The sequence below is a fragment of the Sparus aurata genome, chromosome 20 (genome assembly GCF_900880675.1).
Source record: "Sparus aurata chromosome 20, fSpaAur1.1, whole genome shotgun sequence".
Classification (NCBI taxonomy): domain Eukaryota; kingdom Metazoa; phylum Chordata; class Actinopteri; order Spariformes; family Sparidae; genus Sparus; species Sparus aurata.
The window spans coordinates 6,111,957-6,133,834 of record NC_044206.1 but is presented as its reverse complement, the minus strand read 5'-3'; the positions used below and the strand labels follow the sequence as shown (position 1 = coordinate 6,133,834).

Sequence of the window (21,878 nt, the reverse complement as noted above, 5' to 3'; positions counted from 1 at the left end):
TATATAACCACCCAGTTGATTGAAGAATCAATCAAAATTCAAGTTTCTTCCTCATTATGAATCATGTTTTGACATGATTTAATTGGCTGCTATCCTGAAGCTATCCTGAAGCAGCATTATTGTATCACCTACAGGCTCAAATCTTCTTAATAACAATGAATTATGTGTTTATAAGACACTGCTACGTGTAGGTACTAGCCGAATTTCTCCTATGTGACTCATTATGTGACTGTAAGATTACGTAAATAACATTGCAAGATTGTTAACTGACCGACCAACTTGGCAGCTGTGTCCGGCGATTTACGGTTTCTAGACTTTTGCCTGTTTCCTGCAGATGCTGCGGGAAGTGACGTCACTCACGAATGACAGCTCTCACGGTGGTGGAAATGATCCGACAGTAGAGTGAAGCTACTAGCTGCCGCCGACCAAGATGAAGTTAACCAGCAACATCCGTCTCCATCCCTACGTTATTTGGCAACAATGACCCACACAATGCGGAGAACATAAACTAAGCGTTTCACACTATCGGAAGATATCGATATTATAGGTATTTGTTTCTTAGAGAGATAAATAAGGGATGGTGAAATTTGTAATGTCACAAAAGGAACCCGGATTCTGGGGGACGGGGTAACGTTAGTTTGCATTAACGGGATTTCAAACCAGTTAAGGAAGGTGAATCATATGCCGAGGTAACGTAAACAACTGTCTCAATCTGATCATTTGGATTAGACGACGTCAATTTAAAGGTACCAACGAAGCCACAGACTGTAGCTAGCGACATGGAGCTGAGAGTGGGGAACCGATACAGACTGGGCAGAAAAATTGGAAGTGGATCTTTCGGGGACATCTATTTAGGTGAGTGAAATGTGTTATCTTCACACTGCTCTGTCAATTCACTGACCATGTAATGCCGTTGTTCGCTAACGTTACTCTTCAAGCTCCAAGCACCATTTTAAAAACGTTTCCGACTTTAAATGACAGTACGTTCGTCTCATTTGTACTAATCTCAGTTCACGTCGGCAAGCAAGTTGTGACTTTTCTCAACCTTTGTCTTGCCAAATTAACTCTTGTAAGCTTATGAATTGACAAAACAGTCTATAGGAGTTGAAATACCTTCAGCGATTTGGGGCATTGCAGGCATTTTAGAAAATGCAGGTGTAACACTGACATTATGTGACTCGAAAACACAGAAAGATGAAACTCGCATTCTACTGTTGGCTCACATGCATCTTTATAAACACATAGTGGTTAGCCTAGCGGCTAGGCAGAACAACGCTGTGTGAGTAAAATTCTACAAAGATTCAGCGAATTGTATTTGTTTGCAGTGGTTTGAGACACCTTCAGGACCCATTTGTAATTCCCAGCACCCTTCTTCACACAGATAGGGGTCAGTATTTCCCCCCTTCTCAATGTTAAGGTTGAACCCTTTTCTCATTGTCAAATTTAAATCATTTAGCAACAATAAGTTGTTTCACCAGTCAATTGGAAACTAACTAAACAAAAGAAGGGAAGTCATAGAGGGTATCTCCCATCTAGTGACTCTTTTTTGTAACTGCTGTGTGCACTCTACTACTACATCCCTCAGCACTTCTGCCATATTTTTACTTTTGTGAGCTTCATAGATGGGGCAAGTTTGAAGGACTGGATATTCAATTTCCCAATCATCATTAATGTAGTGTGCTGTGATGGTCATGTAGCTCTGTGTTGTTCGGGAGGTCCAGCAATCTGTCAGTAAGGCAACTATATCTGCACTTCTCAGACCTCAAGGAACTTTTTCCTTCACATTGTCATACATGGAGGGCAACAACTTTGTGGTAAGATGCGACCTGTTTGGCATTTCGTAACGTGATTCCAGTATGCTAATTAAATGCTTAAATCCATCAAGTAAGGTTGCATATCTGATGCAACAAATACCCCTATAGCATTAGCTATTGCTTTAGCACAAGTGCCCTTTCCTAAGGGAAGGCCTCAGGATGGGGTCCATTTATAGAGATCTTCAAACAATTATTATGATAATAATGACGATAATTATTTCCTGTAAACAATTATTAGTAAAAAGTGATGCTGTAACCCTTTTTATCCTTGTAAAGTCAAGCTTGCAGTAGTAACCACCAGGATAACGATTGCAACTAGGGATGTACTGACCTTTTTTTTTTTTTTTTTACCCGATTCCATTACTCAGCCCTAACTAACATCTTCCTGGCTAATACAGCTGCGTGACCTGCATCCAAGCTTTTCCTTGATGGGTTTTTTATTTTGTTGAAACAAAAGTATATACTTTCACAGGGTTTCCCCCAGAAAACTTGCTAAGCCCAGTGGTAGGCTGGAAGGGCGGCCCACCGGCGGCAAGGCATGTTTTTTTTGGTGACATGGGCCTGATACAGGCCAGCAACTGACTGATGGCAGTGCCCTATAGGTAATAGATTCATGACATAGTAGAGTTTAGAGTGGTTCCATACTGTCTTGCATTAAATCAGAGTTAAAAGTTAATTGGTTGGCAATTACTTGCTTTAGGAGCCAGTAAAGGCATTTAAAACCACCAATTATGGCTTCATGCTCCATATTAATCACTGACTCGAATGCTGCAGCGATTGGCAAGCCTACAACATGAAAACAGTGCAAGCTAACTATTGGATATTTCATAATAGATATTTCATTATAATCGGTGACATATATTTACATTTGAAACAATGTGGCATTGTTTACATTTGCTTCTGCTTGCTGCCATATTGATGCTGGTGTGATGGTGGACCCAACATGAGCGTTTAGTACATCTTGCCTATAAGTAGTGCACGGAGCTTCAATAAAAGCTCTATGGCTTGAGTTCATGTCAGCAACCTGAACAGTGCAACATGTTTTGATTTCTTGTAGAAACTATGACCGCCAAAGACAAGATCTACTCAGAGAATTGCAAGAAATTGGCTTGGAAGAAGTATCTATGAAAAGTAATTTAGAAGTAGGGTCAAGCAGGAGGGGAAAATGCTGTTTTTTCAAATTCTTAAAAGACACTGGTCTATATAGCAGGATATAGTGCACTAAGGTGCTAGTCCCATAGATGGCAGCAATGCAACTTTTGAATGATAAATGATGATAAAACTTACCATAATTGGTGAGGTACAGTCACCCGCTGTACAAACTAATTTTGATTAAATCCGCTTTCCCATCGCGGCACGGAAAAGGCTGCTCTGCCACTGCAGCGGACGACGAGCTAACATTCATGCTATATCCATGCTAGCCGCCTCATCGACCCGTGACTAAGCCAACGTTGCGCCGCTGCACACCTGGTCAACAGGTGAACCAGCGGGTTCAACGTCTCCGCCTATGTTCGTCCGACCTCGGAAGATTTTTGGCTTTTTCTTTGCGACATCCCGTTATGTTTAATCACAAGTAGCCTAGTTAGCGTGTAGTGACAGTAGCAGTGGTTTGTGGGGCGTAAGGTGATGAAAAGACACCTGACCTCAGACCCGCCATGTGTTCACGTGTTGACCATAAGATGTCGCCATTTAAATAAATAAACGATGCTTAGCCTGGCGGTGGGAAATTTAAGCCTGGTGGGCCGCCAGGCTTATAATACACTGGCGGAAACCCTGCTTTCATATGGCTCTTTCTTAATCTGGATGCTATTGGCCTACCATCTTCCTTGGGTTAGCGAGTGAGTCTGTAGCCCTTTTTAGATAGAAAAGGCGGCACATTTGCTCCAAGGTAAGGGCGGCAATGTGCCACCTTGTCTTTCGAAAACGGAGGCATAATATTCCTCCTCCTCCAAAAGCCGCCACCGGGGTAGGCATAAACATGTGACGTGACGTAAAGCACGAAGTTGGGCTGTGAATAGTGACAACGAATTTGTCTTCAAAATAAGAGCTTTACATTGCACCCAATTGGAGTTTAGAACTGGGTTCTTAGCGGGGGGCTTTTAATTTGAAAGTAGCGACCGTTCCTAGCTTGCCGCTAAAACAACAAGCGGACAACACAGACGGCTACAGAGATCCAGGAGACGCTAGCATCTCCTGGATCTCAGCGGCTGTCCAGTTGCTCATCTTGATGTCCATAGATGAAGTGTCGACTGACTGCTTTGATCAGCTGTTTCCTGATTTTAAAACTCCCTGCCTGTGGGTCGCACAACAGTGCAGGTCATCGACACCTCCACCCATCTCTCGCAGGGGCCGGCACATTGACGTCTTGGATTTAGATAGCAGGCAAGGCGAAAATAAGTCTACCCTCCGAGGTGGCAAATCGGTGGACCAAAACAGACCCCAATTTGCCGGCCTCTGTCTAAAATCGCTGACCTAGACGCCAAAAGGACGGGCAAATTGGCGGCTTGCTGCCCTGTCTAAAAACGTCTTGTGATGCTGCACTGTGACAGCAGACTCTCGTTTACAGTAGGGATGCACCGATCCGACTGTTTCAGTCCCGATACCAGTGCCTGGGCTTTGTGTATCTGTCGATACCCGATACTGATCCGATACCATTGTTGAAATAATAATAAACTGTAAACAGGTCTTGGAAAAATACTTGTGTGATGGAAGAGAGTACCTTGGCTCTAAGTATTCCAGTAGGCGACGGAAGCCCTCATCTTCAACAACTGACATTGATTAAACATCTAAAACAATGAATTCTAAAACTTTCTGTATTATTGCCAGTGCTTTCAAGCTTTTCATCAGATCAGCTTTTTGTTAATCTTTAAAACAATAATTGACAATAATTTCACAAAAAAATATATTAACAACCAACCATATACAGTAAAATCACATAAAACAAATACTAGAACAATCCAAAATGTCTGTGCCACTGTGAAGTAATCTGTCAGTAACTTGAGCAAGGCACGGATCAGGTATTGGTAGACATAATGACCGGCCACTGCTGTCACCGGTTTTTGTGTGTGTCTTCATGTCACTCTGCAAGTAGTCCACTCATTTGTCACGACGGAACTTCATTGAAAGCAGAACTCCACCAAGGAGCCTGCAAACGTTGCAGAAGGTTATCTGATGTGTCAGTGTTTCCCCAATATGCATTCTGTTGCTGGATTTTCAGTGCCACCGCTGCCAAAAAAAAAAAAGACGTGATTTCTGTTGCTTTAATATCACGGGCGAATGGCGAATTTAAGTTGCACACAGTGAAAGCACTACACCCTAAGTTATCTTGAAATTGATTATTATTGTCATTACTGCTATTTGTTTAATTTCTACAAGTCACCATTTAAGTTGAGTGACTGAAATCCTCGTCATCCTATTCAAAGGCTGCAACAGGCGACTCATCAAAACCGTGGTGAAGTTAGTTTCAGGTTGGATATTCATTTGGGTCCAGCCGTGACTTTACTGAGGTTCACCCAGTGTGAGCAGCAGGAGGATGGTCAGCTCACATCCCATAGCCTCGCTGAATGACTGGAGACTGATTTAGGGACCGTCATTAAATTACTTAGCATAAATATATTAATACAAAATAATCGCATTGTTTTTTCGACATCCTTCATGTCATGTGACCCAGTGACTTCTGAAACAGATTCTGTTTCCATAAAAAAATCTATAATAATGAAGAAAATAATGGTAAAAAAGTTCTCTAATGCTCAAGAAGTTAACATATTTTCAAGCAGCAATGTCAGCTTCTACACTATTTTGTCTCATGTCTTAATTTCTGATTCTGAAAATGAATATATTTTTTTTATTTTAATTTTTTTAATCTCACCAGTAGTCACCATTTAAAGGGTTATTTTTCAAAATTTTCTTCCGGGGGTGCATAGTGTTGCTGGTTACCGTCTCAGAGCACCGCTGCTACAAAAAAATCGAGGGGAAACACTGACTGTTCTTAGAGTTTTGAACGTGTAGGGCGAACTATTTCTTTCTTAGCTCAAGCCGACAACAGGACAAAATAAAATGTAAAAGGGAGACATAGTGAAGCTGTATATTTTCCTGCTTTTTTGTCCTTTGCCGATCACACCTATGATATAACGCGTCCATAGCGCAAAATGATATAACATTAATTTCTAAAGAGACAAGACTATGCCCACTCTCCACCGCTGCTCTCTCCTCATTAAAAAAATTAATACATTTAAAAATTCAGCAGCGGCAGTCCGCAGCTGCTAGGTGCATATAGGGGAAACACTGGTTATCCCACTCACCAAACTTTCTTGCCAGCAGACTCATGATCTCTTCCTGGCTCTGGTAAACATTTTGTTTACTAGGGCTGCAGAGTTGATCAAAAAATTATGGAAAGCACAATAGGACAGTGTAATATCCAAAATTGCAATTATTTTAGAAAGGTAAAATGTGTCACAAAACGGTGTTTCGAGGAAATGTAATCCTGCAGAGATGCTCTGGCCTGCTAAACTTGTTCTCCAGATGTAAGAAAACATGTTTGTTGGCAAAGACCGGGAGAAATGCTACATCATCATGATTTTACTAGATTTTCAATGACAATGAAAATTGTGATGTAAAATTCAATCATCCATAATAATCATGAAATATATTGCAGAGGAATTGAAGATTTTCCCATTCACATCCATTGTAATCTTTTTTGTGAAAAAGCGGAATATTTGAAGAAGCTGAAAGGTCAGAAAGCTGAAAAGTACAAGGCTGAATGAGCTTAAAAACTGACTGTATATTTGTGTGAAAATGTCAATGCCCAGCATCTAAACGTACCAGTACAGACTGCACACTGCGTAGCATTTGGGAATTTCAAAGTTCTTGTGGAAGGACACTAGTAGGTCCACATGGTCAGGTTTGAGAGTGCTTCTTTTTGCAGTAACCACATCTCATACAGTGGAGAAAACCCTCTCTGCAGACATGCTAGTGCATATGCAAGTCACTCTTTAGCAGTTATTGAATCTCATGGCTCAAATTATTATAGTGAAACAAGTCATTCTGTGGGGATTGTGATGCTCCACAGAATGTATCCCATGTTTTACAGGCATTTCTTTCACAATGGGTCTATTGTTATTGTTTTCTCCGCTGTTAAAACTGTTTCCGGGAAACGTGACTTCAGTGATGTACAATGAAACACTTCATATCGCAGACAGGCTGTCTTGCCTGCAGAAAGTTGGAATGGGGACTATAGGCGATTCTACCTGCGTTTCAAAAAAACCTGTGTAGCTCCACTCATTTTTGTGGAAATGCAGTAATACTGTAATTATTATTATCAACAATTATATTACTACTCAAGCCTAAATAATTTGCTATCGAAGTCTCAGCAAAGTATAATTAAAAACTTTGTCAGATAAAATCTATAGCTAAATGCCAGTAAGTTAGGGAATTTGATAAACTGATCCCATCATTTGTTCTTTTTCAGGCACAGATATTTCAGTTGGCGAGGAGGTTGCAATTAAGTTGGAATGTGTGAAGACCAAACACCCTCAACTCCACATCGAGAGCAAGATCTACAAGATGATGCAAGGAGGAGGTGATGTATCTGCTTTGATGCTGAAATCCTTATATTTCATTGGAGTGTGTATGTATGTATGTATGTATATGTATGCCAAAAAAAAAATGTGTATATATATAAATTTGTACATAAAAATGTGTAGTTAAGACTGCAAAGAATGTACTCTTACTGAAGTAACCACTCACATGCATTAAGTGCTTGATGTCTTTGATGGGGATGCTACTGAGGGATGGGTAAAGTTTTAAAATGTTAACGGTACTACTACTCTTCCCTCTGCAACTTATCTATCCACTTCTTACTACTACAAATTTTTTTTTGGACAATTTACGAACGAAATGAACGATGAAAGGAAGTCCAAATAGTTAAAAATGTTGTTAACAGAATCTTACAAAGTTTATACAGTTCTTCCTGATGCAAAAAGTCTCAAAATTTAGCATAGGGCCCATTTCATACTGGGTTTCGGAACCCATCTCTAATGCTACTACAGCCAGCCTGATCTCTTGCTTGTTTAAGGGGATTACTGCCTTCCGCAAGCAAAACACATTCTCCTGGGGTTTTTCCTAGACCACATTTTTGTGTTCCTACCTTCCTTGTTAATGTGTTTACTCCTATTTTTTTTTACAGTGGGCATTCCAACAATCAAGTGGTGTGGAGCAGAAGGTGATTACAATGTGATGGTCATGGAGTTGCTGGGGCCTAGCTTGGAGGATCTCTTCAATTTTTGCTCCCGCAAGTTCAGCCTGAAGACAGTCCTGCTGCTCGCTGATCAGATGGTGAGACTTTCCTACTCATGTCACATACATTGAATCATTCTTTCTACCACTAATCCAGAGCTGAAAATGAGCGTGGTGCTTCATGCCACCTGGATATCACTGAGACATACAGTATTGGCTGTTCACTTGAATTTTTTATTTTTTATTTATTTTTATTTTTTTGAAAAGAAAACGTTTGCCATTTTTTGCATTCAGCTGGATTATGGGGTTTATAATTGTACATTTAAAGAATAAAATTTACTAGCCATTTTTTTTGTATGGGGACAACAATTTTTTTTTAATCGGCCAGTCCAGGGGTGAAATGGACTGCAATGTAATACCTGCTTGTTTATGTCATGGAAAGGCTCAGATTGTCATTTTACTGATTTTAATTATAAGCGTGACAGTTTAAATCCAAAAGGTCAAATTATCTGCAAAAAAAATAAAAAAACGTTCTGGCCACCATGCACGATGGACTACAGGACCAACGTCAGTGGTTGAGAGGTCAACTGCACTCTATCTTGCAACACTTTGGCTCCCCAGGAAAGGAAATGCCTTGACATTTAACACAATCATCTCAGAAGTCCTCTGCTCCAAACTCACCCAGATTGCTGTGTCAGCCTCCACCTGTTATTGGATGACAAATTCTGACAGACAGGAGTCAACAGACTGGGAAAGGAGCTGGAGCTGAACATCTAAAATTGTAGGGATGACACTTGACAACATCCTCCAACATTGACCCCCCACGACCATACTCTACAACACTGTGGAAACCTTTAGGTTTCAGGGATCCACTATCTCCTACGACCTAAAGTGGGTGTCCAACGTAGACTCAGGTCATCAAGAAGGCCAATGAGAGAATGTATTTCATGCACCAATTCAAAAAGTTCAACCTGCCTCAGGAGATCCTGATCCAGTTCTACCTTTGAATTGTCCAGTCTGCACATCCATCATTGTCTGGTTTGGTTGGGCAACCAAACTGGAACAGACTACAATGGGCAGTCAAGACTGCAGAGGAAATCATTGGTGGCAACCTGCCCTCCATTCAGATCTTAAGCATCTCCAGTCCACAAATAGGGCAGAGAACATTACTGCAGATCCATCACAACGTAAACATAACATCTTCCAATTCTCCCCTTTGGTTGGCAATACAGAACACCGTATGGCAACACAACCACACACAAGAGCAGTTTAATTCAGTATCTTCTTTCACTACAAACTACATTTTGACAGTTAAGGCTCTCTGTGCTTGGGTCTCTCAGTCTTTGTCTGCACTTATAAATGTTGAATGCGGTTGAGATCAGGTGACTGTGGAGGAAAATCCAATAAGCCATTGTACGTTACATTGATAATTTCAATTTTGCTTTTTTTCTTGTTTTTTGTTATCTAGATGATATAACCTTTAACACTGTTTATGAAAATAGAACAGTGTGATATAATGTTTATAATTTGGAGTTCACACAAGGTTTCAAACAACTTGGTTAGCGCCTAGGTATTAAAATGCTGAAAGCATAGGTTGCATGATAACCGTTGCTGGTTCAATTTCCACTGACAACATTTATATCACATTATACCCCTTTCTCCCCATCTCTTGTCTGCCTCTTAACCTGTCACTATCTAGTAGAGGTAAAAATGACCCCATAAAGAAAAAAATCTAAAGATTAAATAATTGACCAGGGATTTGTGCTGATTGTCATGTTCATCACATTAACTAGGTAAACATGCCCTTGTTGTGCCTCCAAATGTGACTTGACTGGTGTATGGAATGAGTTGTCAGAGGGGAGCGTGTGGTTGTCAAGTCGTCATTTGGCGAATGTCCTCTTGTTAACATGGTGTTGTGTATTTTTTCTTTGTTACTCTCCACTTTAGATCAGTCGCATTGAGTACATTCACTCCAAGAACTTCATCCACAGAGATGTGAAGCCTGATAACTTCCTGATGGGACTGGGCAAAAAGGGCAACCTGGTCTACATTATCGACTTTGGCCTGGCTAAAAAATATCGTGACGCTCGTACACATCAGCACATCCCCTACCGTGAAAACAAGAACCTGACTGGCACTGCACGCTATGCCTCAATCAACACACATCTGGGGATTGGTAAAAACAAAAAATCATAGTCTGTGTGATGTGAACTCATTACTGCAAAACTGTAAAAAGTGTGTACTACTGTAAAAGTAGTATTTCTGAGTGTAGGTGTAGGGGCAACCTGTTAATCTTCCTCTTTGTTTCATCTTTCTCCTTATCTGTCTTCTTCCTCTACAGAGCAGTCAAGGCGTGATGACCTGGAGTCCTTAGGCTATGTTCTCATGTATTTTAATCTGGGCTCCCTTCCTTGGCAAGGTCTTAAGGCTGCTACCAAGAGGCAAAAGTATGAACGGATCAGTGAGAAGAAAATGTCCACTCCCATTGAGGTGCTTTGCAAGGGATATCCCTGTGAGTCTCAATTTTTTTAAAGGTTTTCTTCATTTAAAATTACTATGAAATTATTTTATATTCCACATTCAGTACGTTTACATGCACAGTTTAGTCGGATTACAGCCATAGTTCGACTATGCTACTCAATCGGACAACTGCAATTGTCCGAGTATACATGCCTGTGAGAAAATCTAATTATTGGCTGAAGCATGTCATACCCCGGTACGATAGGTGGCGCTGTACCCATTTCAACTAGTGGTAACAGAACCACCTCCGGCTGTCACCAGCAACAACAAACTCTGCCTCGGCATTCGAGAAAGATGGCGTACGAAGAGCGAGACAAAGCTACATCTTTGTACATTTCGTATATGGTGTACATGATAATTACACAAACTAGATTCACAATGGCGCTCTTGCTTGCGGTTATTTCAGAGGAAAGCCGCCGCCGCCCTTCCACTTCTGGCTCATGGTCCCAGGAAAAAAATCTCGAGCCTGCGCAGAACGCAGAAATCCAATCTGATCTAATGGAACATGTACATGCACGAGTAATGCGACTATCAATAGAATAATCTAGGTGTTGTAATCCGACTATGAGAAATCTGATCTGGTCCGATTTTAGTTAGACTAAGGTGTATACATGCATTTTAAAAATCCAATCATAGTCGGACTAACCCAGTAATTCAGTTTTTAGCGAGTGTCATGTAAACGCATTGATTGACAGGTATTAATCAAGAACCTTCAGTCTCTCCCATCAGCTGAGAAATGTTATCTCCCTCCTTTTCACAGCTGAGTTTGCAACTTACCTGAATTTTTGTCGGTCCCTGCGCTTTGATGACAAGCCAGACTACTCATACCTACGGCAGCTCTTCAGGAACCTGTTCCACAGACAAGGCTTCTCTTATGACTATGTTTTTGACTGGAACATGCTCAAATTCGTGAGTACTAATCATTATGTCTGAACTGTATGAGGTTTAAGGATTATCTACAGTATCTTAAGTGTTTGTAGATACCTGCCTTGATTCATGGTGTGAGGTATTTTTGGTGATACCTGGCATTTTATTTTAGATTAATGAAAGTAAAAAAACTGGTATTTTGAGACTTCACTTCATTTGATCATTTTTATGTTGTGTTCATGTTGAATTTACTTCCCTAAGGGTCTTTATATTTGTTATGGTGGAAAAGCTTTTAAGACAGCATTTGAACAGAGGAGTTAAGGACTGAGTAAAAATCCTTCCATCAAATGATAATGAGAATGATTCGGTTAGTGTAATGACTGATATGATATAAGAATATGAATAAGTGTTCTAATTAGTTGTGCTCAAGCCTTGTTTACATCAAGCAGTCTGGTTCATTTCAGTTTGTTACACATCGGAACGTTTTGCATTTCCATTGGCACAGGTTGTGGATGGTACCAAAAGACTCCATTCCATACCGTCCTATTTTTTAGTTACCCTTCTGTTGAGGGACTTGGCACACTGCAGTGTTTTGACTCCACCTTTCAGTATCAGATCAGGTGGCTAGTACTCTGCTCTCTTAAGTGGTATGCAGGCCAAACACGTGGCGAATTATTCATATGTCTTGATTACAAAGTCAATGAAAAGATGCTAACCGGTGTAAATTCTTGTATAATTGGGGCTGAACACTTTTTCAAGAAATTCGTGTCATTCAGTTTAAAACACTGAACTTCAAGCGAAGATTTCGCTTGACGCTATTTCACAGAAGCCCATTGGCACTGATGTTCACACTGATGTCATGAGGTTAATAATGCTGATGTCAGAGCAGAAGTTGTTTGCTTGTCGTCTAGCTAACAGATCTGACAAAGCATGTATTCAAGCTTTTTACAAGGTGACATCATGATGTTGTAGTTTCTATATCCTTTTGATTCATTTATTGCAGTTAGATCACAGCAAAATCACTGTCTTATATTCATACCTATGTGGTAAAACAGATTACACGATTGAGAGTCTAGAACTGAACCTCCCAGGAAATTGAGACACGAACCAGCAATTCAAAACAATACTTGTTACACCTAGAGATGGACCTCACAACAAGATGTAAGGACCTCCAGAAGAATAACCTGTGCATATATTATGCACCAGAGGGCAGCGAAGGCAGGGATATGATCGTTTTTGTCAAAGACTTAATAATTGGAGCCCTGCAGAAACCACTGGAGGCAGAGTGGTAGATTGAACGGCCACATAGGGCACCCATGCCGAAACCAAACACCTCTACATCCCCAGTGAGGTTCATTATTGTGAAATGATCTTGCTTTTATTATGTAGGATTCCCCAAACTCCTGTTTTATTAGCAGCCATCTGTCTCGCTGCCTTTGGTCTTTTCTTAAACAAGGTTAGTTTCCTTGTTGTAATAAGCAACCACACATGTGCTGTGCATAGAATGTATGGTTAAGCAAAAGAGAGGGCACGTCAAAAAAGAGAAAGGTTAGCAGTTGGTTACATGCAGTCCTACATTGTAAACCCTTTGGTGTAAAGCAGCATGAGACTACAGTCGTATATATTGTTTTTATAGTATTTTTTTTTCCTATGATTCCCCCCGAGAGGTAACAGTTCTGTCTTATTTGAGAGTGTGTAATTGTTGCACACAGGGAGCCAACCGTGCAGCAGAGGAAGCAGAGAGAGAGCGCCGGGACCGCGAGGACAGGCTTAGGCATGGCAGGAACCCAGGGGCCAGAGGAGTATCTGCTGCATCAGGACGACCACGAGGAACCCAGGACGGAGCCCCGCCCACCCCGCTGACACCCACCTCACACACAGGTCAGTTCACTCCAGCTGTCCTCAGCCCCTCTGGACTCAGACTCACTACAAATGTCAGTGTGGCATTATCCTGATACAAATACTTTAAATATCATCAGTATAGTCATCAGTGGGAAGTGTGTTTGTATTTTATTTATTTTATGTTTTGTGACTATGTTTTGCATGGTTGTGGTGTTAAGAAATCTGTCCACAGACGGACACTCTATGGTACTCAAAATTACAATAGAACACAATAATAGGATGATAAGATGTAGAAAATCTGTCTTATGAAAAGCTCCAAAGCTATATTAAGTAGGGATGAAATGATACCAAAAGCTCACGGTACAAAAATATCTCAATAAATGGTCGATGATAGTCCACACACACCAGCACTTACAATAAGGACCATCCTGCTGCTGTTAAGTACATCTGGTCTGCACTGTAAACCCATCATACTTGACATTGTATATATTTATTCTTTGATGTTTAAATATTAAATTGCTTGCCAATGCCTTGTTTTTCTTTACACTTTATATTTATGTTCTATAATGAGTGATTGAACTGTGTACAACTGCAAAACAACACAACAGCCAGTAACAATCCCTTCCTCCCTCTAGTTGTACAGCAGGAGACTGGGAAAGAGGCCGAAGAGGTTGTGTAGGTGTGAAGGTGTTGGAGTGTTACTACAGGCTGAAACACTGCCAAAAAGAGGCATAAGCAGAGCCACAGTGAGTTAAAATTTGAGTCAGGCATTGAGAAGGCAGCCAAGGAAGCTAACCAATCAGAGGCGGATTATCATGACATCCCTAATATGTCCCTAAGACTTGTTGCACTGAATTTTTTTTCATGCAGGACAAAATAACCATAATCATAATGTTTATGCGATACAACTATATTGGAGGATAGTGGAGATGTGAATTTTTACAAATGTAAGATTTTGAATTTGAGTGAAAGAATATTGTTTTTAATTTGATTATTGTAAACATTGTGTTAGAACAATTCAAATGAGTACATGTTGCCAAGTTTCCTTAGTTTCAGCCCAATCCAGTGAATAATAAGCAATTGGTCGAGCTTAGAATACACACAAAAAAGACCATAATGATGAAAATGTTTTCAAGAAATATCCATGATATGAACTGGGTTACCCTAGGTGAGTTGGTAAGGTATGACCAGTAGGTGTTTACATGACCACTTTTTGCCATCATGACACACATAATACCAGCTGCAGCAGTATAACTGGTATTATTTTCACCTTGTTGAAAATGTTCACCTCATAGAAGATGGTGTTTGTTTGTTTTCTGTGTATGTTCTCTGATCTCCAGCAAACACTTCCCCTCGACAAGTGTCCGGTATGGAACGTGAACGAAAGGTCAGCATGCGACTTCACCGGGGCGCTCCTGTCAACATATCATCCTCAGACCTAACAGGACGGCAGGACACCTCTCGCATGTCCACTTCACAGGTACAAGACTCCCATGAGGCACATCTGCTTTCTCCTTCAAATGTCTCTTTACCCCTAGTATATGCAGAAGGAGGAAACTCTGTACTTTCCATAGGTAATTCTACCTCATCCTAGCTAGGCTTGAAGTAGAAACCCTCTTCTGAATACACCAAGAACAAGCTGTGCTTTATGCGTTACAGTAACCAGTAGCAGGAAGAATAACATTTAAAAGTTGATTATACATTGTCATGATCGAGGTCTTAATCTCAATACTTAAATATTGGTCACTTATTACTGGAGAGTGATACTCGTGGAGTTAATGTGTATATGATTTACAGAAGACTGAAGTGGAGTGCTTAACACAGGACTCAGATCCAGAGCTGCAGAAGTCTTGAAACTCTTCTGACAGCATACCAGCCTTATGTTTCTTTTTCAAGAAACTGTTCTAGTACTCAGTTGTGTGGTTGTGCAGGATGTGGGCTCTGACTGGGTTCTGACATATTGGGCCTTCTCTCTCCCTCCCCCAACCTCAGAATAGCATTCCCTACGAGCATCACGCCAAGTAGACGCTCGCCACGTCCTTGTGTGACGGTGGCAACACTGGGTGAGTCTCTGTCCCTAAAACACCAGAGATGCATGGGTCTAAACTCAAATTCTGCACTGGACTGCGAAACAATCTTGTGTTCACTCCTGGTTCCAACGTGTTTCTGTTTTAGCTAAGGGTATGTCATTTTCACATACAATGAAAATGATATCAGATCTGCAGCATGTCATTACAAAAATAGGAATCGTGGATAAACACGCAGATGCTTAGTCATTCACCAGTTTGTGAATGAGACTTGGCTAAAATGGCGAGTTATATACAACTGTTAGTTGTTACATCTCCCTGGTTGTTGATGACACCATAGCTGCATTATACCAACCTTAGTCTCATTAAACAGTCAGATACTGACTGCTTTTGAGTAGGAGGGTACAGTCCTTATGAGTGCTGTATTGGATAATGCATCATAGTTCATCAAAATCTTTCCTCCCTCGTTTCCCATTCAGTGTTGACAGAATGCCCTTTAACCAGATATATGCCTATGGCTAGTCACTTGCACGGTTGATTTGATGCCTGAGGCCACATCAGGCAGATGGCAGGCCTACAGCTATAGCATCTACAGATGTCTCTACAGTGTGCTCAGCAATGGCAGAGTGACGCTGTCTGTATTTCAGCTGGTTGACTCCACAGGAAGTATGCATGTTGACCAACGCTATAATAATGTAACTGCTTCAGCTGATATTGAACTTTAACAGCTTTTCAGTCAACTAGGTTAAATAAACTAAAGATGTGTAATGTTAAGTTACTGCTTGTACTTGCATAAGCCTTTAAGTGAAACATACACTCTGACGTATATGTTTACACCCAGCTCGAAGGCAGTGTGGAGATCGCTGTTAATTAACTGTCTATAAGTGTAACCAATGGTGCAGGTATACCTATATAACTACATATTTTTCCGTCGGCATTGCATAGACCCACTTCTAAAGCCATCTTTGTTACATTGTTAATAATGGCAGTTGCCACTTGTTGAGTAAGCTAAATCATCTCTTTGTGAAATGACAAATTCTTTGTCTCTCTTCTCTGACGCAGTATTCACAGCATCTTGTTGATTGGGTTGACCAGCATTTTCTCAACTCTCACTTCCACTGAGGACAATTTCTGGTGTAGTTTGCTGATGGGAAACTCTTTCGAGTTTCAGGATGATGTAAATTAACCTCTCTAAAACTTTCCTATCACAATGCAACCGATGACCATCCATGCACAACACATTCACATATAGATAGGCTATAAATGTCCCTGACGGAGTGATAATGTTACATTTATCTCTCATGTACACAATTGCATGAGATACCTGTGTTCATTTCAAACTTTAAATTACTACTTTATTCAGTGTTGTTCATTGATTCATTATTTACCAAAGTTTACCGCTAGAACCACCAGCATTCTAGCACCCACTGCAAAGTCTGCCAGAGCATTATATGATCATAAACTTTCTTATATAGCACCTTTTTAAAACAGAGTTTGCAGTCAAGGCAAACTCAAGGGAGTCTTGTCTTAAGGGTTGGGGGGTTAGGGTTAGGTGTGATAAAACAAGAAGGAAGACAACACAAAATGCAAAAACACCAAAAGTCAAAATGAGAACAGAACGATTATGAGCAGTAAAAGGAATAAGGAAGAATAAATAGTATATAATAAGAAAAAAAGTAGTAAAGGACAGTAAGAAGAAAGGAAAAATACATCACAAGGGAGGAATCAAAAACAGATACAGATATTGTGTACACGTTTTTTTTTTTCTCACAAAAAAGGGATAACACTCTCTCCACACAGAAGGCTATATGCGGACTGTGCACATTTATCTTTAAAAAAGATCCTGAGCAGGGAAAAATGTCAATAAGTAAACACACTGTAAACACTGTTCACATGTGCCACCTGGTGGTTGTTGGTGCGCACTGAAGCCGAAAAATCACCTGGTTAAAATAAAAGTCCTGCCTCCTCTTCTGCCATGTGGCAGCACCTTTTACGCCGCGGTAAAGGCATCATGCACAAGTAAAGACATCTGTATAAGGATATATTCTACACCCACCCTCCAGCCTTTTTTGGTGCAATCAGCCGTTATTTCATGTGCAGATTTGATACTAATCATTTGCATGATACTAAGGATGTCATCAGTTGTTGAAAGGGTGCTTTATGGTCGAGAAAGAGCTAGTCCAAAGTCAGTCAAAACAATCCATGTTCCTTATCTTTTAGTTCATGATTTTCTCTGTTTGCATAGAAATTGTGTCCTTGCTTTGTTACCAAGGGATACATCCTGATAGATGCATGTACTTTGTTGACAAAGATAAGTAATTGATTGTCCAACTTGGACTGCTGAAGCCTTTTACAGCCTTACAGGACCTTCATAACCCCTAACATGTAATTGTCATGGCTTCAGCTTTAGAAGCCTGCTTCACTGCGGTGTTATGTATTCGTCCATGTAGACTATATTGTAGTACTTGGTCCGGATTAGGAGGGGGACAGGAGGTTGGCATCAGCTGACCAGAGAGTGCCACTGGAGTAGCTTGGTCAGGTAGGGGGAGCCAATTTTGTGGAGGGCTTTGTAGGTGATCAGGAGAAGTCTGAGGTGCATTTGCTGATTGACAGTGAGCCATATGAGGTTCTGAAGGACAGGGGTGATGTGGTGGGTGAGCGGGAGAGTGGCAGAGTTGTGGATATATTGGAGTTTTTTGAGTATTGTGGGTAATGTACCATAGAGGACACAAAAACAGAACTTGGAGAAATAGACTGTAAGTCAGAGGTAAGCAGATTGTCGTTTCTCATCAGTAAGACAAACACAAACTATAACACTAAGATTAAGAGACTCATTGAGACTGAGAACAGCCCATTGAATAATATAAAGGAGCAATATAAGAGCAAGGCTCTTTACAGATTTGTAGGGCATCATCAGCAACTTAGGGTCTGATCTGATAGGAATGGGATGCCAATGAAGTGCTGCTAGGATTGGTATAATATGATACAGTTTTCCTGTTCGTATTGAGACTCTAGCTGCAGCATTCTGAATCAGTTCAAGACTTGTAGTGCTAGCACATGATGGCAGACATGAAAAGAAAGCATTGCAATGAGCCGATCTAGATGAAACTTAGGAATGAATTGGGATCTCTGCATCAGCCATGGACTAGAAAGACCTAATTTTCACAATGTTGCATGGGTGATGACATTTGATCTCAGTAATTAATTGTATGTGCTGATTAAAAAGAAAGGGTAGACTGTAAATGTAACACCAAGATTCTTCACAGCTAAACTTTGAGAACATCCCAGGTTTATCAGAATTTAGATGTAGGAAAATAAATATATCTGACATCCATTTTTTCACCACAGACAAGCAGGGCTCTTAAGGTGTAGTCTGAGAATGATCATCTGCTTTTATGGGCACATGCTGAGAGATGGCCCAAGTATCGTCCGGGTAGCAGTGGAAATGTGTTCCATAACTGCAAATTTTGGCCAAATGGTGAAACATATAAAGAAAGGGGCAACGTGCAGAGAGCAGAGCCCTGTACACACTGGTGTGGCTTTATGCCGGAGATGCTTGGTTCAGTGTGAGCAAAGGTGGAGAAATAGTGAGCCTTTGCTGCATCCATTATGCAGATTCTCTGTGTGAGAAGGACTACTATTGCACTACCTCCTCCAGCACTAGGATTTTGGAATTTGTTGATGGCTGCATAGCACCTACCCTTACGCTTACATTGCCGCTCGTCATTCTGATGCAGGGTGATCCTGCCCCCATCAGTGAATATCACTGACAACCACTGCTGGATGGTCCAACCAACATGTTACCTGGCACACTGCAGACGAGCTCGACGGTGCTTGTCATTCAAGGGTGTCACATGCAACAGTAAAAAAAAAAAACATTTTCATAACTAAGATACACATGAATATTCATGAGTAAAAATACTGTAAAAAAAATTATATTACATTTAGCAGACACTTAGTATCAGACATCGCAGTTTCAAAATTGAATCAAATCATGATTCACACCCCTACTAATAATTCCTAGATGGTTAAAAGGCATGTCTTAGTCCCGTTGTGCCATGGTACAAAAACCTTTTTTTTTATAGTAGAGTGCAGAGGACAAGTTAAGACACTGCCCTGACAGTATCTGCCAGTCTGAAAGATTAGAGTTGTCTAAGCCTCTGTTATATTGTCTTCAGCATTATCTTTGTTTTGCTGCAGTATCCACAGTTATCTCATCACTGGCTGAAAGCTTACTCACCACATCATGTATCTCTATATGTGTATCTACATGTAAATGTATATGCGTAGCTGCAACTGCTTCACAGCTCTGCCACCAGTCATTGCAGTCCTTGACTTTTGCTCATGTGAATTACCAGCCTCCAGCTGTAAGCAACATAAACTAAACATTTACAGAGAATGCCTCCTTAGAGGATAATCACCACAATTTCCCACAACTAGGACTAAAAGGGGCAGACAAGAAATCGCAGAGAGGCCTAAACCAACCAGAGTTTCTGGCTGACAGTCATGGGGATTGAGGCTGCAGTGTGTCATTGACAGAATCCAAAAGGGAATGGATCTCTCCTTGATGCCGTTCCCCCACCTCTCTTGAACCTTCAGATAAAGGACATCTTCACCCCCTGATTGGCTCAGAGGGGAATGCCCCCCGAGCTGTTTTCACTCATTAATCACTATCCAGTCTCCCCACCCTGCGCAAAGTGGATCTGAATCTACTATTATAAGTTATCCTCCCACCGTCTAATTATTTGCACCAGTCTGCCATTCCTGCATAGAAACTTGCAGCCGTTTCCTCAAGTTGTGCGTTTTTTGGTAATTTAGACTTCTAGAAGAATTTAAAGACCAGCATATGTGTTTGTCCAGAAGAGATGACTCTACAGGGAAGCATGCATGGAAAGCTTATTGAGGCTAGTGTTTTTCAAACATGTGGGGAGGGGTTTGTGGTCTTTTTTCCTTTTTCTTTAACCCTCCTGCTTCCTGTCCTGTGTTTCCTCTAGATTGTGTCTGGTGTACCATCTGCTGGTCTCCATCTTCTTGCTCCTCGATGACCCCCCACAATGCAACCTGGCGCACCAAGCCCTGAAGCAATCCGACATACTGATACAACCACCACCACTTTTAATGACTATTGCTAGAGTGGCAAAATCCCCCACCTCCCAAAACATTTAAGGGTGTTGGATTCAGGAGAATTCTCTGCCCACTTTATCAGGAGACATTTGCACAACCCTCTGCGCTGCAATTCCAATCTCTACCACCACACCATCACTAGATTTTGAATCGGCAGTGCTTTCTTTACGGCATCCCGGTAGTCTTTTCTAGGACGCCGATCTGCTGAAACTTTCGTCATTGATACCCTTACATTTGCACTATCACTGTCTGTTAATTCATACCTGATCAATAAAATGTAATTCCTCTATATTTTGCAGCAAGGTGTATCAGGCTGAACCAGAATTTCACTACTGTGTATATATCTGTTGGTTTAGGGGGCGCAATGCAGTTTTCATTCTCTCCTCCCACCAACCGTTTTTCCTGTTTTTAATAATGACCACCACTTTCTTCGGTAACTCTGCACCCATTTGTATTAAATAAAAAGAAAAAACTTCTTTGCATGTTTTAGAGGGTGTACCTTCAGAGTCGGGCGCGGAGGCTCAAGTGCTAGTTGAACCCACGAACATACCAAAACCATTTTTTGGCATCTGTCCTCTAAGTTATTATCCTCTCTGTTCACCTCCAGCCTCTGGCGTACTGATCAGTGAGCCCTTTCTCTTTCTAGTGTTTCTACTGTACAATAGAAGTGCACTTTGAGGGGGCAAAGGCATCATCTAGACCTGGTTTTCCTAGCTTTCCAGAACATTCAAACTTTTCCTATGTTATGATTTGATTTTGAAGCTGTGAATTACTTGTAATATTGATGTGTAAATGTTTTCTCATCATTTGTTTTCACTGACCTGTATTATTGGGGTCTAACATGACTTTTAAGCTTGGAACCTAGTTTCAAATTTGGGCTACCATAAGTGTAGTCAGTCTGGCCCCTCAAAGCCATGGAGTTCTTATATGAAGCATTGATGTGGGCGCGCTGAATGTGGAAGAAGCTTTATACGACATGCATTCCAGTCACAGCTTTCGCCCTTTGTATGAGAATTTCAGTGATCCCTGCAGGAAAACGGATTCTAAATGAATCCCCTTTACATTAACAGTTATTGAAATGATTCTGTGTTGAGGCAATCTAACCATATTTTCACAGGATTCTTGAGCAGCAGTGTGCGATGAATAACTTTATGCCATGCCTGTTATTAATTCTTCTTGCTACTCTATTTTTTTTTTTTTACTTACTTTTGATTTTGATCCTTGAGCCCTCTACACCTATCGAATTATGTAAGCAACCAGATCAGTAAGATTTACTTTATCACATTTATATTTGCCACTTAAACTGTAAATAAATGAACTACTTGTACCTTTTTGTGTCTTGAATTAATTCTACCTGTGAATGAATCGGTTGATCTGAGTGATTAAAGACTGACTACAAGTAGACTTTGAAGGGAGCAAAAAGTTGGGAGACCTTCGTTTGCACATACAT

The 21,878-nt window shown here is 40.8% G+C and overlaps 1 protein-coding gene across 5 annotated transcripts; it reads left to right on the top strand.

The window, feature by feature from the left end:
• Positions 1–331: 331 nt before the first annotated feature.
• Positions 332–21,755, top strand: csnk1db (casein kinase 1, delta b). Of its 5 annotated transcripts, none has more exons than XM_030400771.1 (10): positions 332–855; positions 7,282–7,392; positions 7,999–8,147; positions 9,996–10,224; positions 10,390–10,560; positions 11,329–11,477; positions 13,148–13,316; positions 14,618–14,757; positions 15,275–15,340; positions 20,299–21,755. In XM_030400771.1, the coding sequence occupies exons 1-9, from the start codon at positions 780–782 to the stop codon at positions 15,323–15,325; spliced, it is 1,245 nt and encodes a 414-aa protein (XP_030256631.1). In that variant the 5' UTR covers positions 332–779; the 3' UTR covers positions 15,326–15,340; positions 20,299–21,755. The 5 variants fall into 5 exon arrangements, 4 of the variants coding, with proteins under 4 accessions (XP_030256631.1, XP_030256632.1, XP_030256630.1 ...); XM_030400772.1 differs by having other exon boundaries at positions 15,270–15,340; XR_003981917.1 differs by lacking the exons at positions 15,275–15,340; positions 20,299–21,755 and adding an exon at positions 13,913–14,023 and having other exon boundaries at positions 14,618–14,755.
• Positions 21,756–21,878: the final 123 nt, after the last annotated feature.

Excerpts from the sequence above, each read along its gene's own strand:
- csnk1db (XM_030400770.1), top strand. The coding sequence starts at position 780 with ATGGAGCTGAGAGTGGGGAACCGATACAGACTGGGCAGAAAAATTGGA. Across the intron at positions 8,148-9,995 it reads TGCTGCTCGCTGATCAGATG|ATCAGTCGCATTGAGTACAT; the intron begins GTGAGACTTTCC and ends TCTCCACTTTAG. Across the intron at positions 11,478-13,147 it reads ACTGGAACATGCTCAAATTC|GGAGCCAACCGTGCAGCAGA; the intron begins GTGAGTACTAAT and ends TGTTGCACACAG.